The 21295-nt window shown below is 42.1% G+C and overlaps 1 protein-coding gene across 6 annotated transcripts in view; it reads right to left on the minus strand.

Annotated features, from left to right (window-relative positions):
- Positions 1-21295, minus strand: part of LOC102212872 (SRC kinase signaling inhibitor 1-like) — a 138877-nt gene that overhangs the window by 40153 nt on the left and 77429 nt on the right. For all 6 annotated transcript variants that reach the window (XM_005725731.1, XM_005725732.1, XM_005725733.1 and 3 more), the window contains 2 exons: positions 6055-6256; positions 292-421 (listed from right to left, as the gene is read on the minus strand). In XM_005725731.1, the coding sequence (XP_005725788.1) occupies positions 292-421; positions 6055-6256 (332 nt within the window). The remainder of the gene's footprint in view (positions 1-291; positions 422-6054; positions 6257-21295) is intronic.

The raw sequence follows: 21295 nt of genomic DNA on the forward strand, positions 1-21295 counted from the left end.
AATGAAATGTGGCATTTAAAGGATGTTTAAAGAAAAATATAAGTCATCGTCATTTTCAGTGCCCTCTCCCGCTTTTATTCCCCATCTGTTTAAAGAAATGAATTTTCATGTGTGGCTGGTTGAGGATGGAGCTGAAATGAATCACCGACAGCCTCTGACCTTGAGATTGATTTATAAAACAAGCCATAAATGAAGTGTAAATATCACACTGCAGGAAGTTTGTAAAAGATCTAAACAGATCGATAAACATGCAGACGTGTTAATATCCTGCGTTCGTGGCTGTCGACCTACCTGAGCATGGCCATGGTGAGCCTTTGGGGGAACATGTGCACGATGAGGGCCCTCAGAGTGTCCAGGCTGGTCAGCTCGTGGGTCAGGTGAACCCTGCGAGTCTCCTCCCCAAGCTGGAGGAACAAGATCCCTGCATTTATGGATGGGGAGGAGCAATGGGGGAGATTCACAGTGGTAGATGGGGGTGGGGTGAAGTTTGGAGTCGGTGATGAAGGCAGAGAGCGTACGAACAATTTTCACCTTAAAGTTTTCAACAGTGTAGAAGCAGCTAATAATCATCCATTTTAGCTGAAAGCACACTGCTTGGCACAATCCCTCCGTTTGCGCTGCTCTTACCGTCTATACAGCAGGCACTTCCCTCGTTACCACCTCCGATCTAAAGCTCTCCATCTCAACGAAACCCATATGTGGGAGCAGGGTGAGAGTACAACATGTTTTACTTTGTTCAGCTTAATTTACTGTTAAAAAAAAGGCAATTAACTAAATTAGTTGGAATAAATACTGAAGACTGAGGTCAAAATCGATATGTTACACAAAATGATTTAATGAATTTTAGTGTTAAGTTCCTGTTTAATTATACGTGGCCTGTATGCTGTGCTGCAGATTGATCTAAATGTCAGTGGTCAGATTGTAAATGTTCCTCCTGCTCACCATTAGTCAGGGTTTCTGCAGTGTTTACCAAATTAAATTCAAGACTTTGTGAGACCTTTTAATGCAACACAAAGGCATTTCATACTTGTTTTACAATAAAACCCGTAGGGTCAACGATAATTTATTAAGTGCATAAATGTATAGACACAGGCGATTTTTTTCGGTGGTGATAACTGACCCAGGATAAGTTAATCTGATGCAGATCTAATGTTGCCAGCAATGTTGCCAATGATGCTCTTGCTTCTGGGCAAAAGAAACGCTGTGTCACAGCGGGGTGCGCCGGTGTGTTTTGTTTATAGGACCCAGAAGTGGATGCAGAGAGGAGTTGCAGGAGTTAACAAAAGGCGAGCCTTTATTTGGCTGTAAGCAGTGGTAAAATATATAACTAAGAAAAACCTATGGACACTATTCAAAGGAGCTTGCAAAGAAAAGCGTCTGGACTTCTTTAAGTTGCTTGAAGACGTTTCACCTCTCATCCAAGAAGCTTCTTCAGTTCTAAGGTCAAATGGCGGAGAGTCCCAGATATAAACCCAGTGGGAGTTTCCCCCCACAGAGGGATAAAGGACCCCCTGATGATCCTCTAATCACATGAGCCAAGGTGTGAAAACAGGTGTGGGTCCCAATCAGGCAGGGTTTCGGGTGAGCTCATTGTGAAAACTGGCCCCACCCACACCAGGAAATCGCATGATAAGGTGAGGTCCTTTTGTCCATCTTTGGGGGGATACTCCCACTGGGTTTACATCTGGGACTCTACGCCATTTGACCTTAGAACTGAAGAAGCTTCTCGGATGAGAGGTGAAACGTCTTCAAGCAACTTAAAGAAGTCCAGACGCTTTTCTTTGCAAGCTCCTTTGACTACGATGACCTGGATGACTGAGAACCTTCACAGACCTATGGACACTATGAGAATGAACACTGTGTAAACGAAGGCTACTGTGAAACACAGTGAGAGCTATGAGGAAAAACCTATAAAGACTGTGCTGACGATAACAGACGACCTGACAATGACATACGGAAAACAGAGGACACGGGAGGTGATCAGGGGAAGTGGGAACACATGGCTGATATGAGCCTAATGACAGGACAGGGGAAGTAAAACTAAATACAATGAACAAAGAACATAAGACTCCTTCAAAATAAAACAGGAAACACGGAGACGTAAATGTGACAATACAAGCTCAGACCTAAAACATATGAGAGACTAGACGAGGACCCACACACAGAAACCAAGGAGACAATGATACATAATGGCTGATTTTAACCTCAACTAAAACCTAAATAAGAATACCACATGAACCATCATCACAAATCTAACATAAGACAAATACCAACTACACTCAGCGCGCTGGATCAGAGACCCAGCCTGTGACACGCTGGGTGGTTAATTTGTGGGTCTTCCAGTGCAAAAGATGGATTTAAGCATCAAGACGTCATGACTTGGTTTTTAGACTCAACAGTGAGCTATGCTTTCGGGTCTACTGACCAAGTTTGATGTCAATAATCAGCACTTCTTTGGCATAACCAGCCTGCACAGGTGTGTGGTCATTAACTTGAAAGGAAAGGTGCTGATGCCTTTGTGTGTGTGATATCACACATTTCAACAGCTTTTAAAAATACTATTCTATGGCTGAAAAACGGGTTCAAACAGCTCTTTTAAGCACACCGTCCATTAAATTGAGCTCAGACTAGTCTATTTTGTGTTTGCCCTGCAACAGGCTGGCGATATGTCCAGCGTGTACCCCGCCTCTCGCCCTGTTTCAGCAGGGATAAGCTCTGTAGATCAGCTGATGTCAGTGCCAGCTAATATTAGCTGACAGTTCAGATGATGCCCATATGCACATCCAATTGAGTAGCTTAAACATGGACCATAATTCAAGCTGCTTCAGCCTGTGCACATTTGGTGTTGATATGCAAGCATCTTTGCAACCCACCTTCACCCCAGCTCCTGTTCATTTTGCAGTTTCTCACTTAAAGAACATATCTGTTTACAGTGGTGCTGGGATAAAAACAACATTACATTTCGACATATTTCTAATGGTTTGTTCTCCTTGTTCCTTTACATTCTGAGATTGTGATGTCTGTTATAAAACATGTAACTGAAAGCGGATCAATAAAAAAAGAATGTGATGGCAGAACAGTTGATGAAATGTATTGATGTACCTAATAAGAGGCTACTATAGCTAAGGCTCACACTGCTGTGCTGTGAAATGCGAAGAGAGCAACACATAATTATCAGCCTCACTTTAAATGGAAGCTGGAATTCCGAGTGGACGCAGTGAAATTCTCACCGACTCCAAGTGCAGAAAGTAAAATTAACACTGACTCAGATGTGTTATAATGTAAAAGGCTCGTTTTTAGAGAACAGTTTAAACCTTTTGAAGGGCGGAGGTGATGGTGAGATATCCCTAAGGATGGAGGCAACTTACACGTTTGGGGTTTTAGCTCACGATTGAGGATAATATAAAAAAAACTGACGCCTGCGCTACCGCCTGGTAAAGCATGAAGAAGAGCAAACATGAAATGAAATGATAGAACGTTTCACAGAGAGTTGATGCTTATCTTAATATGCTGTTTATGTGGTATAAAACTTTTGAAACTCTTGACATTTTTCTGGCTTGTCCTACATTTTCTGTGTCCTGCAAATGCTATAAAGATGCTTTTAAGGAGGAAATGGTTTCGCTTGCTGCCACGGCCATTAATCAAAGACGACAGGTAACTCGGCGAGATCATTTGGAGGCATTAGACAGCTCTGTTTATATTCAGCACTCCTATAGGCAGTGCACTGAAGTCTGACTTTCACTTGACACTCAGAGGGCCTTGCCAGCTTCACTAGATTAACACTCGATGCCTTCAGTCAACTCAAACATTACCTGAAGGAGGACAGTGCCGTACAGGAACAGAGCTAATGTGTCTTGTTTACGGCTGCCTGTCAGAAACATCAAATCAGATTAAGCGAGTGATGGCCGCCCGACGTATCAATCAAAGTGAGGTTGTCAATACACGTCCACAAATGAAGGCTGATAGAAGAAGTGAAAATAAGAGTCAATTAGCTCCGCCTGCTGTGCTGACTGCTGATGAAATGAAACCTCAGTGGACAGATTTGAATCAGTGACTGGAATCAGACAACCTTTACTCTCATATCAAGCTCCAAACATAACCAGGAAGAAAGTGGAGACGAATGGTGAGAATAAAATGTTAAAGGGAATCAGAAAACAGTATCGAATCGCAGCGAAAGCACTAAAATTTGCGTTTCACAGGTCAAACATGTAAAAGGACCTGACGTGTAGTTTGTTTGAGGATCTCGGGAGGGGAAGCTGCTGTGCAAGTAACCAACTGTAGTCAGAAACTTTTCATAAGTCAAGGTAAGCTGTGTCCACAGCTGTGCAGTGGCTCGGTCAGGATGTGCTTATGCTAAGCTCAAACTACAACAGTTTAGAAAGGTTGAATGGGGTTGATGGGTTGAAATTGAGTGAACACATCAAAGCCAGTGCTAACGGTGATTTGGGACTCATTTACAAACATTTTCACACATTTTTGTGACTCCTGGAAATACTTTTAGCAGAGGGATATGCTCGGGTAGAGCGTACACGAGGACACACGATACCCACTTGTTTGTCATAAATTCTGTGGATAATGACTTGTTCTATTCATACAGGTGCTCATTCAGACACCACACAGTACTCCAACCAGCTCCAACTCTGGTTGGATCAAACATTAAACACCGTTTAATGTTTGATCCAACCGAGTCTGACACTTCTATTCTCACGTTCAGCTCCCCTGGGTAATATTTACGAAGCTTCAGGGGTGCAGTGCGTGTCTGAAGGCTCGGGTTATCACTCTCTAATGAGAGGTGGGCAGCCAAACATCCCTCCAGTCCCAGCCCTTCTGTGCGAGTCTGTGAAACCACACTATTTTTTTAAAGATTGAGCTACAGACACTGCTGAATTTTGGCACAGTAGTTCTGACTTGTGCCTTTGAGCGCACCACCAAATGTGACTTAACCTTCAGACCCTCATATAGTTCAATAAAGATAGTAGGACAGTCCCTTGACTCCATTGGTCCTGCTTTACACTTGCTGGGCTGGAGCCAATGACTCGGAAACACCAAGGTCAATCATCACATCACACCTGCGTCAGAGTTTCTGGGCGGTGAAAAAAAACATCTTGGGGGAGCATTGATATCGATAAATGTCTTGTGAGTCAGTTGCTCTACATTTTTCTCTGATTTGAGGATTTCACTGAGCCAATGGGTGCAGCAGTGGGCAAATTTAAGCCAAGAGCTGTTGGCAAAGCTCCCCTTTAATCAAAGGAGTCTCAGTAATGGCCACCAGCAGAGATGTCAGCACAAATAAAGGTTTTTAATCTCAAAAGTGAGTCTAGAAGTAAAAAATAAGCCTCAAATAAAATGAGCTAACATTAAAAAAAAATCAGTACTTGTAACAGTGTTTTTCTCTCAAGCATCACTTCTTTGTAATCATCAATCTGCAGTCAGCAATTTAACTCAGAGTTTGGAGAAGCAGTGGGAACCATCCTTGGAGTAACAAGCTTGTTATCTCTGACCAATCAGCCAAAGAAGTCTGAAAGTGTGACTGCAATAAAAAACAGTAAATGTTATTACTGGGAGATGAATCCTGTCCTGACTTCTCATTTGTGGTTCAAAGAAATGAGAAACAGATTTCACCCGCACAGAGTTTAAAATGACAACTGAGGTGTTTTTTTCCCACTGAAATAACTTACTATTAAAACAACATTACAGAGACTTTATGAATAAACAGGAAAAAGGACAACCACACCCTAAAATGTCAAGATTTTAAACTTTAGTCTGAATAAAAATTTTGCTGAATGAAACTAAAAGCTGTCTGCATAATTGAAGGCTCCAATCTCCTGAAACATCTTTGGATTTTATTGTAGAAAGTTTGTAGTCATCATCGCCGTGAGCAGATTGTACGTGCACATGTCTAACCCCTACATGATCTCATTTATTGCACAGAATCAGAAGGGTTCAAGTCGTTTTCGTCATTTCTGCTGAGTGGATATCACAGATGGGCCTCGACACAATCTAAATATGAGAGATATGAAATTTTTCAATTTTACTCAAAGACAGCGGACTGACCTGGCGCCCGCAGCTTGGCCTGGCTGGACGAGCGGGCCAGCGGCAGGCTCTGGCGGAGCCGGTTCATCCTGTTAAAGCCGATGGGAATATCAGGGTCTGACATGCTCTCCAGATTTTCGGCTGACGCGAAGGATACCCTGCTGGCCTGGTCGGCGAGAGCTGGCTGTGTCGGGCTGAGTCGTGTCACACGTGGCGTGCGAGTCTGCGAGACAGAAGTCGAGAAGTCAGGAGAGAAAAATAAAAGCACGGATGATGCAGAGCGATCAATGAGCTGACACCAAAAACACATGCAGAACAGAAAGCAAACAAAATTGGCCTCGGGAAATCAATGCAAAGAAACAAAAGAGACTGTAAAAACCTGCTTTTAGCACAAATACACACATTTAACCTCAGACAAAGAAGCTTTACGTCTTCATCTACGCACAGAGACTCAAAACAAAGTGAGCCGAAGCCTAAAATTAGAGCAGCTCAGACAGCCAGGTTAAACAAACCCACGAGTCAAACTCAGGGCCGCCTGCGTTAATGGGACACAAAAAACTATTCAAACAATGTTTCCACTAAATGTTCTGATATGTAGGAGGCAGCAGCTGGTGCTGACTGAAATCTTTCTGAAGATGAAATAAGTGGATGATATTCTGCTGGTGGCTCAGAGCACGTGACCGAGAGCCTGGTGGTTTCAAATGCTCCTAAAAAAACTGAGCCAACTGGGGCATTGTGATGCTAATGACCCCAGCAAATCCAAACTCTGGCCTGGACAGCCCCTCTATCTGTAATGCAGATTGCTGCTAATATTTCACCTGTCCAATCTGAAACCACTGGGAAGCCCAAATTGAGAAGGACCTCTCATTACAGCCCTACCAGGAGCTCCTGCAGCAGGTTGGCTTTTAATGAATCCTTACTGACAGACATTTTCCAGCCCAAAGACTACAGTAATGAGCTCCCACAGTGCCACGTGAAGCCAGCCCCAATTGTCTTATGCATCCGTGCTCTTTGCTTAGTCCTCACTAACACTCTATGGGTGCTGTTTGATTTCTGGAGGCTACAGCGGGCCACGCATGTGTGCGCAAACATGTAGGAAACGCCAACAATCACGTCAAAAGACATCAAATCTGAGGATAAAATGCACACTTACAGTCTGCTCCACTAAATTATCTCTTGGGGGTTTGCTCTTTCTTCATTAATATCATTTCAAGAGTCCTTTAAATTAAAAAAAAATGGCGAAACACATGCACCCACATGTCTTTTAACACCGAGAACAGGCTGACAGACTATGTGTGCCTCCTCTCATATGTTTGGAGATTTACGGTCTCGGAGTGCGCTCGACAGCCAGACACTGCACACCTTCTGCCTTCCAGCGCACAAGAATCAAGCTGGCGGGGAGAAAAGAGCCGGGAATTATAAAGTTTGTGTTCAGCGAATCGTGAAGGGAAGAAGGGAAAAAGAGCAGATAAGGGTTAGAAACAGAGCGTATATTCACCAGAGAAAGGGGAGAGTAAACAGAGTAAAAAAGATTTTCTCTTTTAATTTCGGTTAACAGACAGACGTGAAGCTTGGCTGAATGTTTAACTCCGCCGTTTTATTTTCCACAGTAACAGTCAATAAAGCTTCCCACAGGATCTCTCCCAGAGGACCTCCTCCCTCACACTCCCCTCACAAGACTCATTAAAATGACTTTGGCTGCAGTGATAAGCTGGGCAAAGAAACACATGCACAGTGATATATTTTTCAAATCTCATGGAAAGCGTGATCAATTTTCACATCTGAAGTGTACATAAAATTGATTTGTGTAATGCTAAGGCCTCGAGAGAGCCAGAGAACCTCTGAAAGGTCGGATAACGCTAAATCAGATATATAAATAAATAAAAAAAATCAGATGTTTCAAAGAAAAGTGCTCTTAGCAATTCTGAAATTATGACAAGTGCTCTTTTTATTGCCTGTTCTTCCAAGTAATTCGTTTTTACACTGAAGTGATTAAAAGCAACTCTTTTCATCTCGTGCTTTACTGAAATCATTTCTGATGTCGAGGCGTAGCATCAAAGGCTAAATGATGTGTGGGTTCTGAAGGAGAAAGGTTCAGCCCGCATACTGACAAACACTTTAGAGGCAGAAACACCATCTCCATTCCAATAACAGCGCCCATAATCCAGGGAGACGTTCTGGATGGACGCTTGTGTCTGTGATCTCTTTCTTTCAGTCACTAGCGAGAGCTCATAACCATAACTGAGAGTGAGGAACAAAAATCGACAGCTTCACCTCCACACTCAGCCCGCTCTTCACCACAGCAGACCAGTGTTGCATCAGCACATCAGTGCAGATGCCGAACCAACACATAGTTAGTCTCTCCTTCCTTCTTCCCCCGATTCATGAACAAGGCCCCGTGATACTCGGGGTACCAACTCATCCCCAACAGAATAATAAAATGCAATAATTCGACTCACTAAATCTGACTCACAAACCTCTTGGATGGTCTGTTTCACACAGCAGCCCACAGGAATGGTGAAATAATTTCATTAAAATGCTCCAGAAAGCACCATCAGTGCAAACACAGTAGAGTGTTTCAGTTCAGTGACTTGATCTTATACACAAACCACATAACCTTTAGTTCGTCTTCTGCCTGACTCAGTGACAAGCTGCTGCTTTACTCTACTACTCCAACAGAGTTTTTTTTTTTAGCCATCACTACTTACATTGTTTTTGCATTAACTAAGTGACCAGTTTATGAATCCTCCCTGCTGAGGTGCAGGACACACCAAATAAACTGTGAATGATTATTATTACACACACTGGGAACGGTGGCAGCAGCAGGGCTCCAGCAGGGGTGGAAGAGCGTTGCTCCTCCTGGCCAGACGGTGAGCACACTGAACCCCAAGTTGTTGCTCTGTGAATGAATTATTAAGTGATGTGTTCATAAAGTGATGTGTTTATACAGTGATGTGTTTCAGACATGTCCAGCTTGGAGGAGACCCCAGGGCATGCTGGAGAAATTACAGCAGAAGTCCTGGAAGGATGGATGGTTTACAACTCGGCGCTAATTAGCAGGCGTTTGTGGCTTGCTCATATACAATTCATGAACACAGCTTGCTAATCAAGCTTGTTAGCATTAGCTCTTCAAAATAAGGATAAGCTATTGTTTTACATAAAAAATGATTCCTAATATGAATAAAATGGGTTACTCGCTCAGTGAAACCCGGGACAGGCTCCAGCCCTGCTGAGACACTGGACTGACTGATTGCAGTCAATAAATTTTGTCCTTATCTCTGTTTAGCTTGAATATATTCAGGTTCCTTGCTTAAGGAGGCATTCTCAGAGTCTTATTACTCTGCAATGGACACAAAGGTCTGTGAAGTCGATCCAGCTACACAGAGTGCTTTAAACATCAGTCTTCCCTGAAAGCTGAAGCATCCAGTGCATACGTTTTCTTGCATGAGAGATTCAATGAATTTCATGAGCGCAGAAGGGCGGTGCACATAATCACATGGCTTTCTCTTTCAAATTGAACTGTAATCACTGAAGGAAGACAACGTGGATAATTTCACTTGTTCCACCTTTGTCAGACTATATGAGCCGTTACAGAATAAAACTGTCAACTTTCCATTAATACATTTTTTATGTAGAAAATGCTCCTCAGTGTTGTACTGCAAAGGATAGCCTGGTTTATTCCAGGCACCTGCAGTTTGAGCTCATGTCTTTTTAAATGTACTCGTGTAAACCCGGCTTTCAATTGCACCAAACCAACAATTTGATACCAGCACAGATGGAAATGTGTGGGCTTTATCACTATTTAATGACTAAAGAAAAAAACACCAGATTCAGACCATGATGCATTACCTGCGCAGGACTCTACAGTCCTGTGTGAAACACAGTCTGTGGTTCAACAGCTTGTAACACGAGGCAGTAACTTAAAAAACCTGCTTTCTCCCTGACTTTATCAGTAACGAGCCACTTCTTATCTGTCACATGAAATATGATATATTAATTTAAGTGGAAATCAATTTAATATCTTGAAACATTAGTCATCTGCTGTGTCTTTTTTTCCATGACAATAAACAAGCAGCTGGCTGCTCACCAGGTCTGTTCCTACTGCCAACACGGGGAGAGGTGAACTCTGTGCGATGTTATGATCACGGCAACAATCCTGAGCCAACAAAATCACCCTGATTATTTAAAATGGAAGAATGATGTGGGAAAAATGGTGACTTGGTTGGCTATTGTTGGATATCAATTTTGGCTCAGCTATTTCTGTGTCAAGGCACCTCAGACCTCTGTCTGACCTTTTATCCCCACCTGAGCACCATATTTAATCATTCCTGTGCTGTTCTACTGTTTTAAAACTCCCCCAGTGATCCTCCAGAGACCAGCAGGAATCTCTGCAGGGATCTCTGCAGGGATCTGGGCGAATGTGGTGGGAATGCAGACAGTTCAAGTGTCAAGGTGCCCCTCGAGCTCTGTCACATGACTGGCAGGACTCCAGGATTCCTTAAAACTAACATTTTCTCACTAATTAGCTCATTTAGGCATATAGAAGTGGTCAAGAGGACCTGCTAAGTAGAAGGAAATAGAGAGCAAAGGTGATTTTTAGTGACTTTGAAGGGGGGCGTGGTTCTTGGTGCCAGACTGGCTGCTCAGAAACTGCAGATCTACTGGGATTTCCCCACACAACCATCTCTTGGTACAGAGAACAGTTTGAAAAAGAGAAAATATCAAGTGAGGAGCAGAGTGTGAATATTTTGATTTTTAATCTTTTTTAACAGCCTTTCTGGTGTCATGGTGGCAAGTGTGCATTTGACATTTTTGTAAGTGTTATAGAAAACAACATTTATTCTTTGCAGGAAAGAAAATGACAGATTGAGGTTTTTACCTCAGTGCGAGCTGAAACATGACTCTCAGTTCAGCTAATGTTAAACAATTTCAGTTAATACCAGGCAGAAAAAACGTGTGGTGTTATTAAGAGTATGAATCAAGTTAAACACAATATCGTGCTACTTATAACTTAAAAACCTCTCACTGAGTTTTTGAAAAGATTTACACTAAATAGCATGTTCCATTCAGCACAGTTGACCCTTACCTCTACTTCCAGATTCTTGTTTAAAAGCATGAAAAGAGCTTCAGCTTCATTAGCTCCTCACCTTGATCTCTTTAGAGGCTTCTGTAAAAATATTCACAGCTCTTTCTGATGCTTTCCAAACCTCAGTGTGGCAACTCTGAATGGTTACTACCAGCTAACACACAAGATACTGACTTAAGATGCAGCTGTGCACAGCTGTGCAGAGCCCCCACCCCTGACACAGCTGCCACACCCCTGGACCCAGCAATTTCATGGACATTACCTCTACATGCCGTGGCATTCCTTTCCAGTGAGACTCACAAATGAGAGCATCCCAATCCCTACCCGCCTAACGGCATGTTTGGGTGCCACATCATACGAGGACTTTTTACAAAGCAACCTCGGCTGGAAGATGCGAGTCGGCAGGCCGCACATCTTTGCAACAACAGCCCGAGGGGGGAGAGGCAGGTGAAGGAGGAGCACGCGTGATGTGTTCAGCGGTGCGCTGCCCGATATAGCCGCAGTCTTCTGTTATTTCCCACAGAGCAGCTTCGCAGGAGCAGCTGGGGGTTAATTGCCTTGCTCAAGGGCACTTGTTTTCGAGTTAGAGGCAAAACCTCCATGAGAGCAGGGAGCCTTTTGCTCATTTCCCTGCTCGGATTTTCCTTATTGACAATTTTGAAGTATTTTGATCTGAGCTTTTATACTTTAGCATCAAAGTGTATGTGACCCGATTTTAGTTTATTTACAAAATAAATAATAAAAAAAAAAACCCTTGTGAACCCTACAGCCGGCCAAGTCTGGGGTGTAAATACAGCCTTTCATCTCTACATTACTTCAGTTATATAGCCTAAAGTGAAGGATCATTTTCTTTCACATAAAATCTAGAGGGAAGTTCTCATCCAGTTATTGCTTTCCACAGAGTTCAGCCTGCTAAACAAACCTCGCAGTCTTGGCAGATGGCAGTGAAGTGTCAATAAGTGATTCTGGCCACGTGCCTCAGCGCAGTGCCAGTCGGGGAGCGCTGCAGCAGTCGGCCTCCTAAGCCTTTTAGCGGCGGAAAACGCTCCGGCTATTCTCCGAGTCAGATTGGGGAATAGCGATTTTCCACCAAGCATCATATCAACAGCCAAACAGCACGAGGGCCACAGAAGCAGTTGTCTGAATGCGTTAGAGATGAGCTAGCTCACTGGGACAAATATGGCACGGGTAGTCTGGGGATGTCTCTGTATGGAAACTGCTCTGTCTGCCATATTCTCTGTGTAAGACTCATGAAAGACGAACAAGTGTCTTGCAATGCTTCTGGGCTCCCAAAAGAGACAAATCCTTTAAAAAATGTCCTTTGAATGAAAATAAAAGTTTTAGTGGATGATTCTCTTCATTACTGAAACAGTTACGAGACTGCTGAGAAGAGAAAAAGACTATAAAATGTTCTTAAAGGCAATAACACATTGGAAAAGTCCAGTTCAGTGATTCCACTTAGCTTCCTAGCAGACACTAATCTAACAGGGATGCTCCTGGTGAAAAAAAAATGAAACAACTAGTGTAAAACTAAGAAACACTCAGATATCAAAATAAATTTTGATTACTTTTTAATGGACAATATCAAAAACTGTCTTTAATCTTTAATCATCTTTAATCATCCTTTAAGTGCTGCTTATGAACACGTTAACTCTAAAATGATAACGAAGAAGAAAAACGCTTGAGAGGTTAAATACAAAGACACATTATTAAATTATCACAAGTTATCATGCAAAAAACTAATAATTTGCCATTAAAATGTGTGGTGCATTGTGCATATAATTTTTCTATAATATATGACAACCATCCCAATAAAAGGAAAAACATCTAAAATAATAACAAACAAATCATCCATCCATTTTTTTCCACCTATCCCGAGACAACTCGCAGGTCAGCCTAAGCAGAGAGGTCCAAACCTCCCTCTCATCAACCACCTCCTCCAGCTAATCCTGGGGAACACCGAGGCATTCCCAGGTCAGATGAGAGATATAATTTCTCCAGCAGGTCTCCTCCTGGGAGGACATGCCTGGAACACCTGACCCAGGAGGGGACCATCTCAACCGGCTCTTTTTAAGGAGGAGAAGCGCCTCTACTCTGGACCCCTGCTGAATGAATGAACTTCTCTCCCTACGACTGCATCCTGCCCGCAGCTCGGGCACCAGCATTTCACTGCATGTTCACTATATGTTGTATTGTTTATGTGACAAATAATATATGTATTTAATAATAATAATAATAATAAGACCAACCATGCCCACGACAACCGAAGGAACTGCCGTTTTTGCCACTTCAGCCTTGAGCTACGTTCACATGTACACGTTATATTTTTAAAACGGATCCACAGAAAAATATTTCTGTTCACATGAAACATGCAAATTTTTGATCCGTTTTATAAAAATGACAAAATCTAGTAGCTACACAGACATAACCTGATAAACATCGGTGAGGTTCGAGGAACACAAGATGTAATAAAGCCAGGTATGCATATTTAAACATTTCCTCTGCTTCGTCACTATGGTTACAAAATAATCCCAGTAGGCCCCATTATCATTCCCTCAGTAACGAAGAAGGCTGATGAACAAGTGCAATACTGGATGCAGCTTCAGTAGGATCCCCACTCCCTATCTAAGCCCCACAGTATGGTCCACCCCCCGCCCCAAATTAAACACCAAGGCAAAGAAAAAGCAACAATAGGCGGTGATTACTCTGGCCACTCTCAACAGAAAGACAAGCGGACAAGAGATGTAAAATGCAGCATTAATATTTGTATAAGTGAGGCTGGGAGTGATGAAAAGAGGAGAATTATGCAGCACTCTGCTCCATTGTGTCTTTGACACTGTCAGCAGCAATTGCTGCCTGGTGTTTGAATCCTTGTTCAGCCCCGCTGACGAGCTGAAAATCCTCATGCAAGGGGAGCGTGTGAGAGGAAATGTGTGATATAATATAAGAATCTATATTCCCATTTGCTTGCGTCCAATCAGTACGAGCGCCACCGATGTTTGTGTGCATTTAGCAAGCTGGAGACATCAAAGGGGGAATAGCAGGGGACTATTAAACACATACACAGCCTCACACACATGAGCACAGCGGTGCACTGCTGCAGGGGTTTCTATTGCATCAGAAGAGGAGGCGAGACTCCCCGTCTCCCTGAGAGGAAGAGGAGCGATAACCAATCCTGTATGGGCAGCAGACCAGCAACAAATAGGGGGAGAATGGGAAAAAAGCCAGCATGTGTGTTTGTCACCAGCTAAACAGACGAGGCAGCGAGAGAGCTACTGTGAACGTACATGACGAAAGGAGCACGAGATGCAAACTGTAACACGAGAGATTAGCCATATATCAAAATAAAAGAGGCTATTTTTGCAAAGTACATATGCTGGATGTATATGTAATTAAGCACCGATATTCAAGCACTTTCAGCACAGCCGAGCATTTGTTATTGTCTGTCTGTGTTAAAGGATAAAGCCGTCACTCTAATTTCTTATTGTCGACGATCCTCTGAAAAAACCCAAACCGACAATGTGCCCATCTGTCCCTACCCTGTCTCTGATGCTCAGCTCTCAAGCTCAGTGATTTCTGGAAGTCTTTAAGAAATACTCCTAAATATACACTTTCATTTCATGAAAACAGGCACAGTCATTTTACAAACAGATGGGCACTTATAGCACAAAGGAGGAAATACTCGATTTGCTAAGGACTATTTTCAGCCGTGGATTAATCGACAATTTTTGTGTGCTACTTCTGCAAATGACTCAACTTGGATGTTTTTTTTAATCAATCCGTAAGCCCTCCCACATCGTCTGACACTAATAATAGTTTGTTTTGTGTATTCATGTATAGTCAAGGATAATTCCAGTGCCTTTCAATTTGATGCTTTTGCCTCATTGTGACTTAACTGAGCGCCTGTTACAAAATAATTGTATTTATTCTAAGATTATTGCTCTCTTAAAAAGCACAACAGTGAATTTAGCTCTTGAACAGTGGTTCTCGCAGGGTGCAGGGTGGGAATATTTAACCACTGAACATTCTGCAATGAAAAACTGCACATAAGTTATGAATGAATTAATTTGCTGCTTCAGTATCCATTTCCTGTTAAATATCCTTAAAGAAAATTCTGTCAAAGAGGGTTTAGGTAACGGCGTGCAGCGCCCATAGGTGGGAATTATGCGACCAAAAGAGCTCCCAACATTCAGGACACCATATCATGAAAGCTAAATGTCTTAGGGCTTCAGGCGGCCCAGGGACAGAGCACATCACCTGTTAGCAGAAGTTGATGAATTGAGTTCAATTGAGTTTTATTTACACAGCGCTGAATCACAACAACAGTCACCTCAAGGCGCTTTATATTGTAAGGTAGACCCTACAATAATACATACAGAGAAAAACCCAACAATCATATGACCCACTATGAGCAGCACTTTGGCGACAGTAAGAAGGAAAAACTCCCTTTTAACAGGAAGAAACCTCCAGCAAAACCAGGCTCAGGGAGGGGCGGGGCCATCTGCTGCGACCGGTTGGGGTGAGAGAAGGAAGACGGGATAAAGACATGCTGTGAATGCTAACATAGCGCCAGGTAAGCTATAGAGCCATAGTTCTTAGAGAAGTTTGACCTCCTTTGAAAGAGTCCTCACTGAACCAAAAGCAACAATATGTTTGGTAGGCTATGTTAAATCGTCTGACAAGGTCCAGGCAAGATGTATGCTAACTGAGTGGTGAGTACAAATGGGACGAGAAGGAAAACTGGCAAAGTGTCAGATGATATACAGGCTGATGGCTTGAAATTTCTGCTTGTACTTTGATGTACAAACAGCTGTCTTAGAGAACATTATGGTCATAGAGAAAGGCAACCTCAGACAGGCATGCAGGCATGGCCCTTAATGTAGTTAGCAAAATAGCTATTTAAGGTGGCTAATTCCAAGAAAGCTTGGAAAAAAGGTGAACCTTCCCAGGAGTGGCCTGTCTACCAAAATTACTCCAAGAGCACATCAACGCATCACCCAGCAGAAGAACCCAGAATAAGAACTGCAGTCCTCACTTGCCTCAGTTAAGGTCAGAGTTCATGATCCAACCATAAGAAAGAGACTGATGAAAAACAACAACAGCTCAACTTTTGCCAAAGAAAAAAAAATTGGGGGGAAAAATATTCTGTGGACTGAAAAGAGACAAATCTTCTAAAAGGTTCAAGTTTTGAGTTCCATCTGGACTAAAACTAACAACATTTAATAAAAAACATCACCGCAACAGTTAAACATGATGTTGGGGCTGCTGTCCTACAGTCAGGACCTGCACGACTTGCTGTAACTGATGGAACCATGAATGCTCCTCTCTACCAACAAGTAGTGCTATACAGCGTTTTTAGGTAATTGTAAAAGTAGGGACTTCAGAAAAAAAAGTCAAGATATTTTTTGGACAAAGACTCATTATACAGCCTGGAAGTGTGAGGTCTTGCAGTCCTGCTGCAGGCACACCTCTCTACATGTTATCTTTGTTCAGTGAATGCAAAGAGAAGCAGTGAAGTAACTGTTTGCACTTGCACAGTGTTTTTCTTGGGGGTTATTTATGGGTTAGGTGCTTTGCTGGACAGAGCAAAGATAGTTTATCAGCTCCATCCTGCAGGGTCTCTGAGTCCTGGTCCTACAGGCAGGAATCTTAGCACAGCTTCTCAGATCTCCCTCTCCTCAACCACTGCCTCCAGCTCTTCCAGGGAATGCTGAGTTTTTCCAAAGCCACCTTAGAGATAACCTCGCAAGTCCACTCTGGGTCTGCCCTGCAGTCACACCTACATTTTGTGGCCATAGGGGAGGGTATGAACATATTAGCCGTCGTGGTCAGCTCTGTCATGTTGCAAACTGCTACCTGGTGTGAATGAGTTGGACTTACTAGCAGCACAACCTTTAACTTCTCTACAAATGAAGGTATAACATTTCACTGACCTTGATTTTTGTTTTTAAGGTTGCTCCAGGCCCAGAAACTTTAATTCAGAGCATCCTTACTGCTGTATTGACAACAATATTTGTGTAATGTTGTGCAGGTGCTATATATAAACTACAGTTTGCTGTGTTCATGGTAAAGAGGACAGCTGTTTTGGACAGCGGTGGAGCTCCACTGCAGAGAGGAACGAGACACACACACACACATGCAGACACACAAGTTCATTGTTAGTTTTGGTTTTATCCCTTCAACCTTATCCTTTGACATTTCACATCCCATTTAATTCAAAAAGCAGCAGCGTTCTCATTGTTCCATTACAGAAAATCCTTGAGCAGAGTTCAGATTTGCTGCATCAGCAGTAGGTATGCAAGGATGCCTTTCAGATTATCAAGTAATTTTATGGTTAAGATGATGTAAGCTGCAGTAAGTGCTTAGGTTAGCACATGCACAACACAAGCTCAATGAAAGTAAGGGTCACATGGGTCCGTTCAATATGCATAATTTAATAAATGCATAATAATAAAAAGCCTGATGTGGAACTAATAATGCATTTTAGTCCCACGTTGATCCTTACATGGCCGAGATGTAAAGAAATTTGATTCTTCTTCCACAAAACAACTTAACTTTGAGCATTTTTCTATTTTCCAACTGTCAAGTCTGAAAAAACTGCTTTGTTTTCTCATCTACTTTCAGTTTATCTAGTCATTAATAGTGTTGATATGATTATGTGAGCTGAAGAACTTGAATCCACATCTATATACTAAAGGTTAAAATGGTTTGTTGTGGGGCCAAAAGCACTCTTTCTTTTCATAAACAGCATCCCAATTCCAAACTAATTTCATAGGAGACACTTTCTTTGTTTGCTATTAAAGTTTAATATCTCAGAAGAACTGAGGCACATAAATCCTCAGCGGGATCTATTTATCGCTATTCATTTTTTTATTTATTAAACCTTTATGACTCTCGAGATTAAAAATCTCTTTTGCAAGAGTGTCCTGGCCAGCACACGCAGATGTACAACTGGTGGCTGCACAGACTAGTAACACACAGAAACACACACAGCAAAATGCACAAAATAGGTACAGAAATGTGCATGAGGTGAAGAATGAAACATAAAAATACCCAAAATTATAAATTCAAAGCTAAAGGAAACTTCAAACATCAGAGTAAGTTATTGTCTGGGGCCAGAAACAGGAGCAGGAGTGTTCACACAGAACATCTGCCGCCTGTAGCAGCTGCCTCCAGCTCAATTTAAATCTCCTGAAATTCATTTAGTAAGATCAGCTCATTAATTATTGTGACTTTTGTTTTAATTGCTGATCCTCTGGACATAATTACAGGAAATGTGATACTTATTATACCCAGTCATCAACCTCCAGGGCTAAAAAATAAAAACCAAAGTGGACCTGCAGTTCTTCTAATGGCCACATGAGGTTGACACCAAAACCAAGTCCGTCCAAATACTTCACATGTTAAAATGTCCAACTTTACAGCAGAAATAAATATGTTCACAGCCTGGGACCAAAAGCAGCTTTAGCCTCTATGGATAGTTTTACATATGAACATCTGTATGGTGTATGAGGATTTTTATAATGAACCCATTTTTGTATTTTTAAGTCTTAAAAGTTAAAGATTTGCCTCATGTCCACTAATTCGAGACACAGAACTAGATTTCCCAACAGGTTTTTGTGCTGCTGGTGCCATTTGGAACATTTTATTTGGATTGTGTGACAAATAATACGGCTTTCTGTGTGGTAAAGACTGTCCAATCAGTCTGTATTTAGCAATAATTAGATACCTGTGCTCTACAGCTATGCACCTTGCTAACCAAGCTCAGCTAATAACTTGTATATGGTTGCTACTAGCTCTAAAACAACAACATAGCAGGGGCCAAAATGGTAACGCCGAGGCTTCAGAACCAATGGGTGATGTCACAGTGGCAACAATCTATGATTAGACTGCACACAACAACAGACGCACAACAAACCTGGAGTCTGCCCACACTCCAGCTCGCCCTGAATGATCCGTTTTCTTATTATTTAGCTGACACTTGAACTTAAGTGACATTCTTCAAACGTGCCTGTGCTAACACAGCTGAAGGCACAAACGCTGTCTGCAGATGCTGGATGTAAACTCGCTCTGTCACTTTATATAATTTTTCACAGAGTGGGAGCAAGTTCCTCGGTTTGAAACCAGCTGGTAGCTCCACAGCCGCTGAAGCTGGCAGTGAGTGATGACCACTAATGGGCCTGTTTTCAAATTAATCCTTTCATGTCATGCTATTTGCATTGCAGCCTCGCCAGCGCTTGGTGAAATTTCCAACTCCAGCCGGAAACAAGGTTTCATTCCGATGGCTGGATTCAATAAGGGCGCACTCAGGGGTCTCTGAGTGTTTTCAAAATCTTGGATAGCAGACCGCGTGTTTGTGATAGCGTGGGTTTAAATTTGGCTGTGGATTTTTGCTACATGTCAACTAATCCTATCTCTAATATTTTCTGTCACTAAGTGCGTAACTGAGTCCAGATTGCATTCAATAAAACCACAAAGAATAAGAGGGCATGATTAATGACTTCACGGCTTCCATTTAGCTAATCTTTTTTATTCTTTTTTTCTTTTTCTTTATCTTATTTTATTTACTTCAGCTGCTGCATGTTAAATAAAATATTATATGCTACTTTAAACTAGAATTTTTCTTTTGTTTTACATTTATTCTTCATGGGAATCATTCTTAAAGCACCTTGAACTGAAATAACCTGATTAAAAATGTCTTATAAATACGTTTAAGGGAGTGGATGCCTGATAATGACACCTAAAGGTTTACTAAGGTTTACTAACTACACTTATACAAGGTTCCTGAATTGTGTATAAACTGTATTTAAAAGATGAATGCAGTCATCAAACTATATTTTAAACTGCTTAATCAGTTCAAGGTCCTGGGAGGGCTGGAGCCTATCCCAGATGTTACTGGGTAAAAGCCAGGGTAGCCCATCACAGGGAAATACGAACATGGGCTCTGAAGCCCTTAACTGTTTCCCCCATAAAGACGACATCTGATGACCTCGTCTGCACCTGTAGTTTTCTTACATTTTAATTGGTTAATAGGTTAGAATAGTTTCCATTGTATTTCCAAGGGTAACTGCACAGCTGGAGACCACCCTCACTACCTTCTGATGCAAGGTTTCAAGGTGTAAAGAGCTACACCTTCATTCTTTCTAAGGGCCACCAGAGGGCGACCCCGTGAGTGTAAAGACTTCTACGAGAAAATGATTCTGCTGCTCGCTTCCGGTCCGAATCACTCTTTTGAATCCATCCATCCATGCATGAGAAGGTAATATACTCCAGCTTTAGGTCACATTCATCCCTTTCTCGCCGCTACAGAGAACGCCAAATGTAAAGTTCACACTTCCAAGAGGTAGTCTGATATCCTTCACAGCCTATGCCTGCACAGAAAGTACACATAGCCTTTAAAGGCACCAAACTCTGCTGAAAGTTGATAAAAAGGGAAATGAAAACGTGCTGGAAATTTAAAGACAATCTGTGCGCTAGATGTTAAGAAATTAGACTCAAAATGTTAAATTGGCCTCTTGGTTGTATTAAAGGAAACGTAAGAGGATTAATGGTGTATTTGTGGTGACAGGACTGATGGATGGAATGCACCATTTTTCTTACTGAGTATGTAATCTGAATACATGAACTGTTGAAGCAAATATGGTAGCCAAAGTCTGCATCTTTTTACAGTATATTTCAAAACACTCTACGTTTATGCACTTCTTTGCTGGACCAGAAACAATGACCAAACAGAGAAATTAAAACATAGATGCATGGTTCCCAGATCAGTGGGTTCTCTACTGATGGAGGATACTACACCTTTCAGACTGCTTAAGCCTAAAAGGCAAATTTTTCAGGGCTTCTGGGATAGCCCGCAGGTATCAAGGTTGTTATGGAATTTACAATGAGACCAGGATTAACCTCGTGCAGAAATAATTGTTGAGGAGATGCAGATGAATTGAAGCAAACATTATTGTGGGAACTGTCTCGATACCAAGGAGAATGGGAGAGACATTTTGCAGCAGCTGTGATCATGCAGTTTCATGACCCTGTTCCAACTGTCCAGATAAGGAAAGACATTATGTCTCTGCAGTATCTACAAGCAGCTGGCCCACAGTACAACCAAAACACTATCAGTACACAGACATCACTGTAGTCATAAAAGCTTCAATGAGACTATTTTTCAAATAAAGGAGT

This window comes from Pundamilia nyererei, unplaced genomic scaffold (genome assembly GCF_000239375.1).
Source record: "Pundamilia nyererei isolate P.nyererei 1_Seehausen unplaced genomic scaffold, PunNye1.0 scaffold00017, whole genome shotgun sequence".
NCBI classification, from domain to species: Eukaryota; Metazoa; Chordata; class Actinopteri; order Cichliformes; family Cichlidae; genus Pundamilia; species Pundamilia nyererei.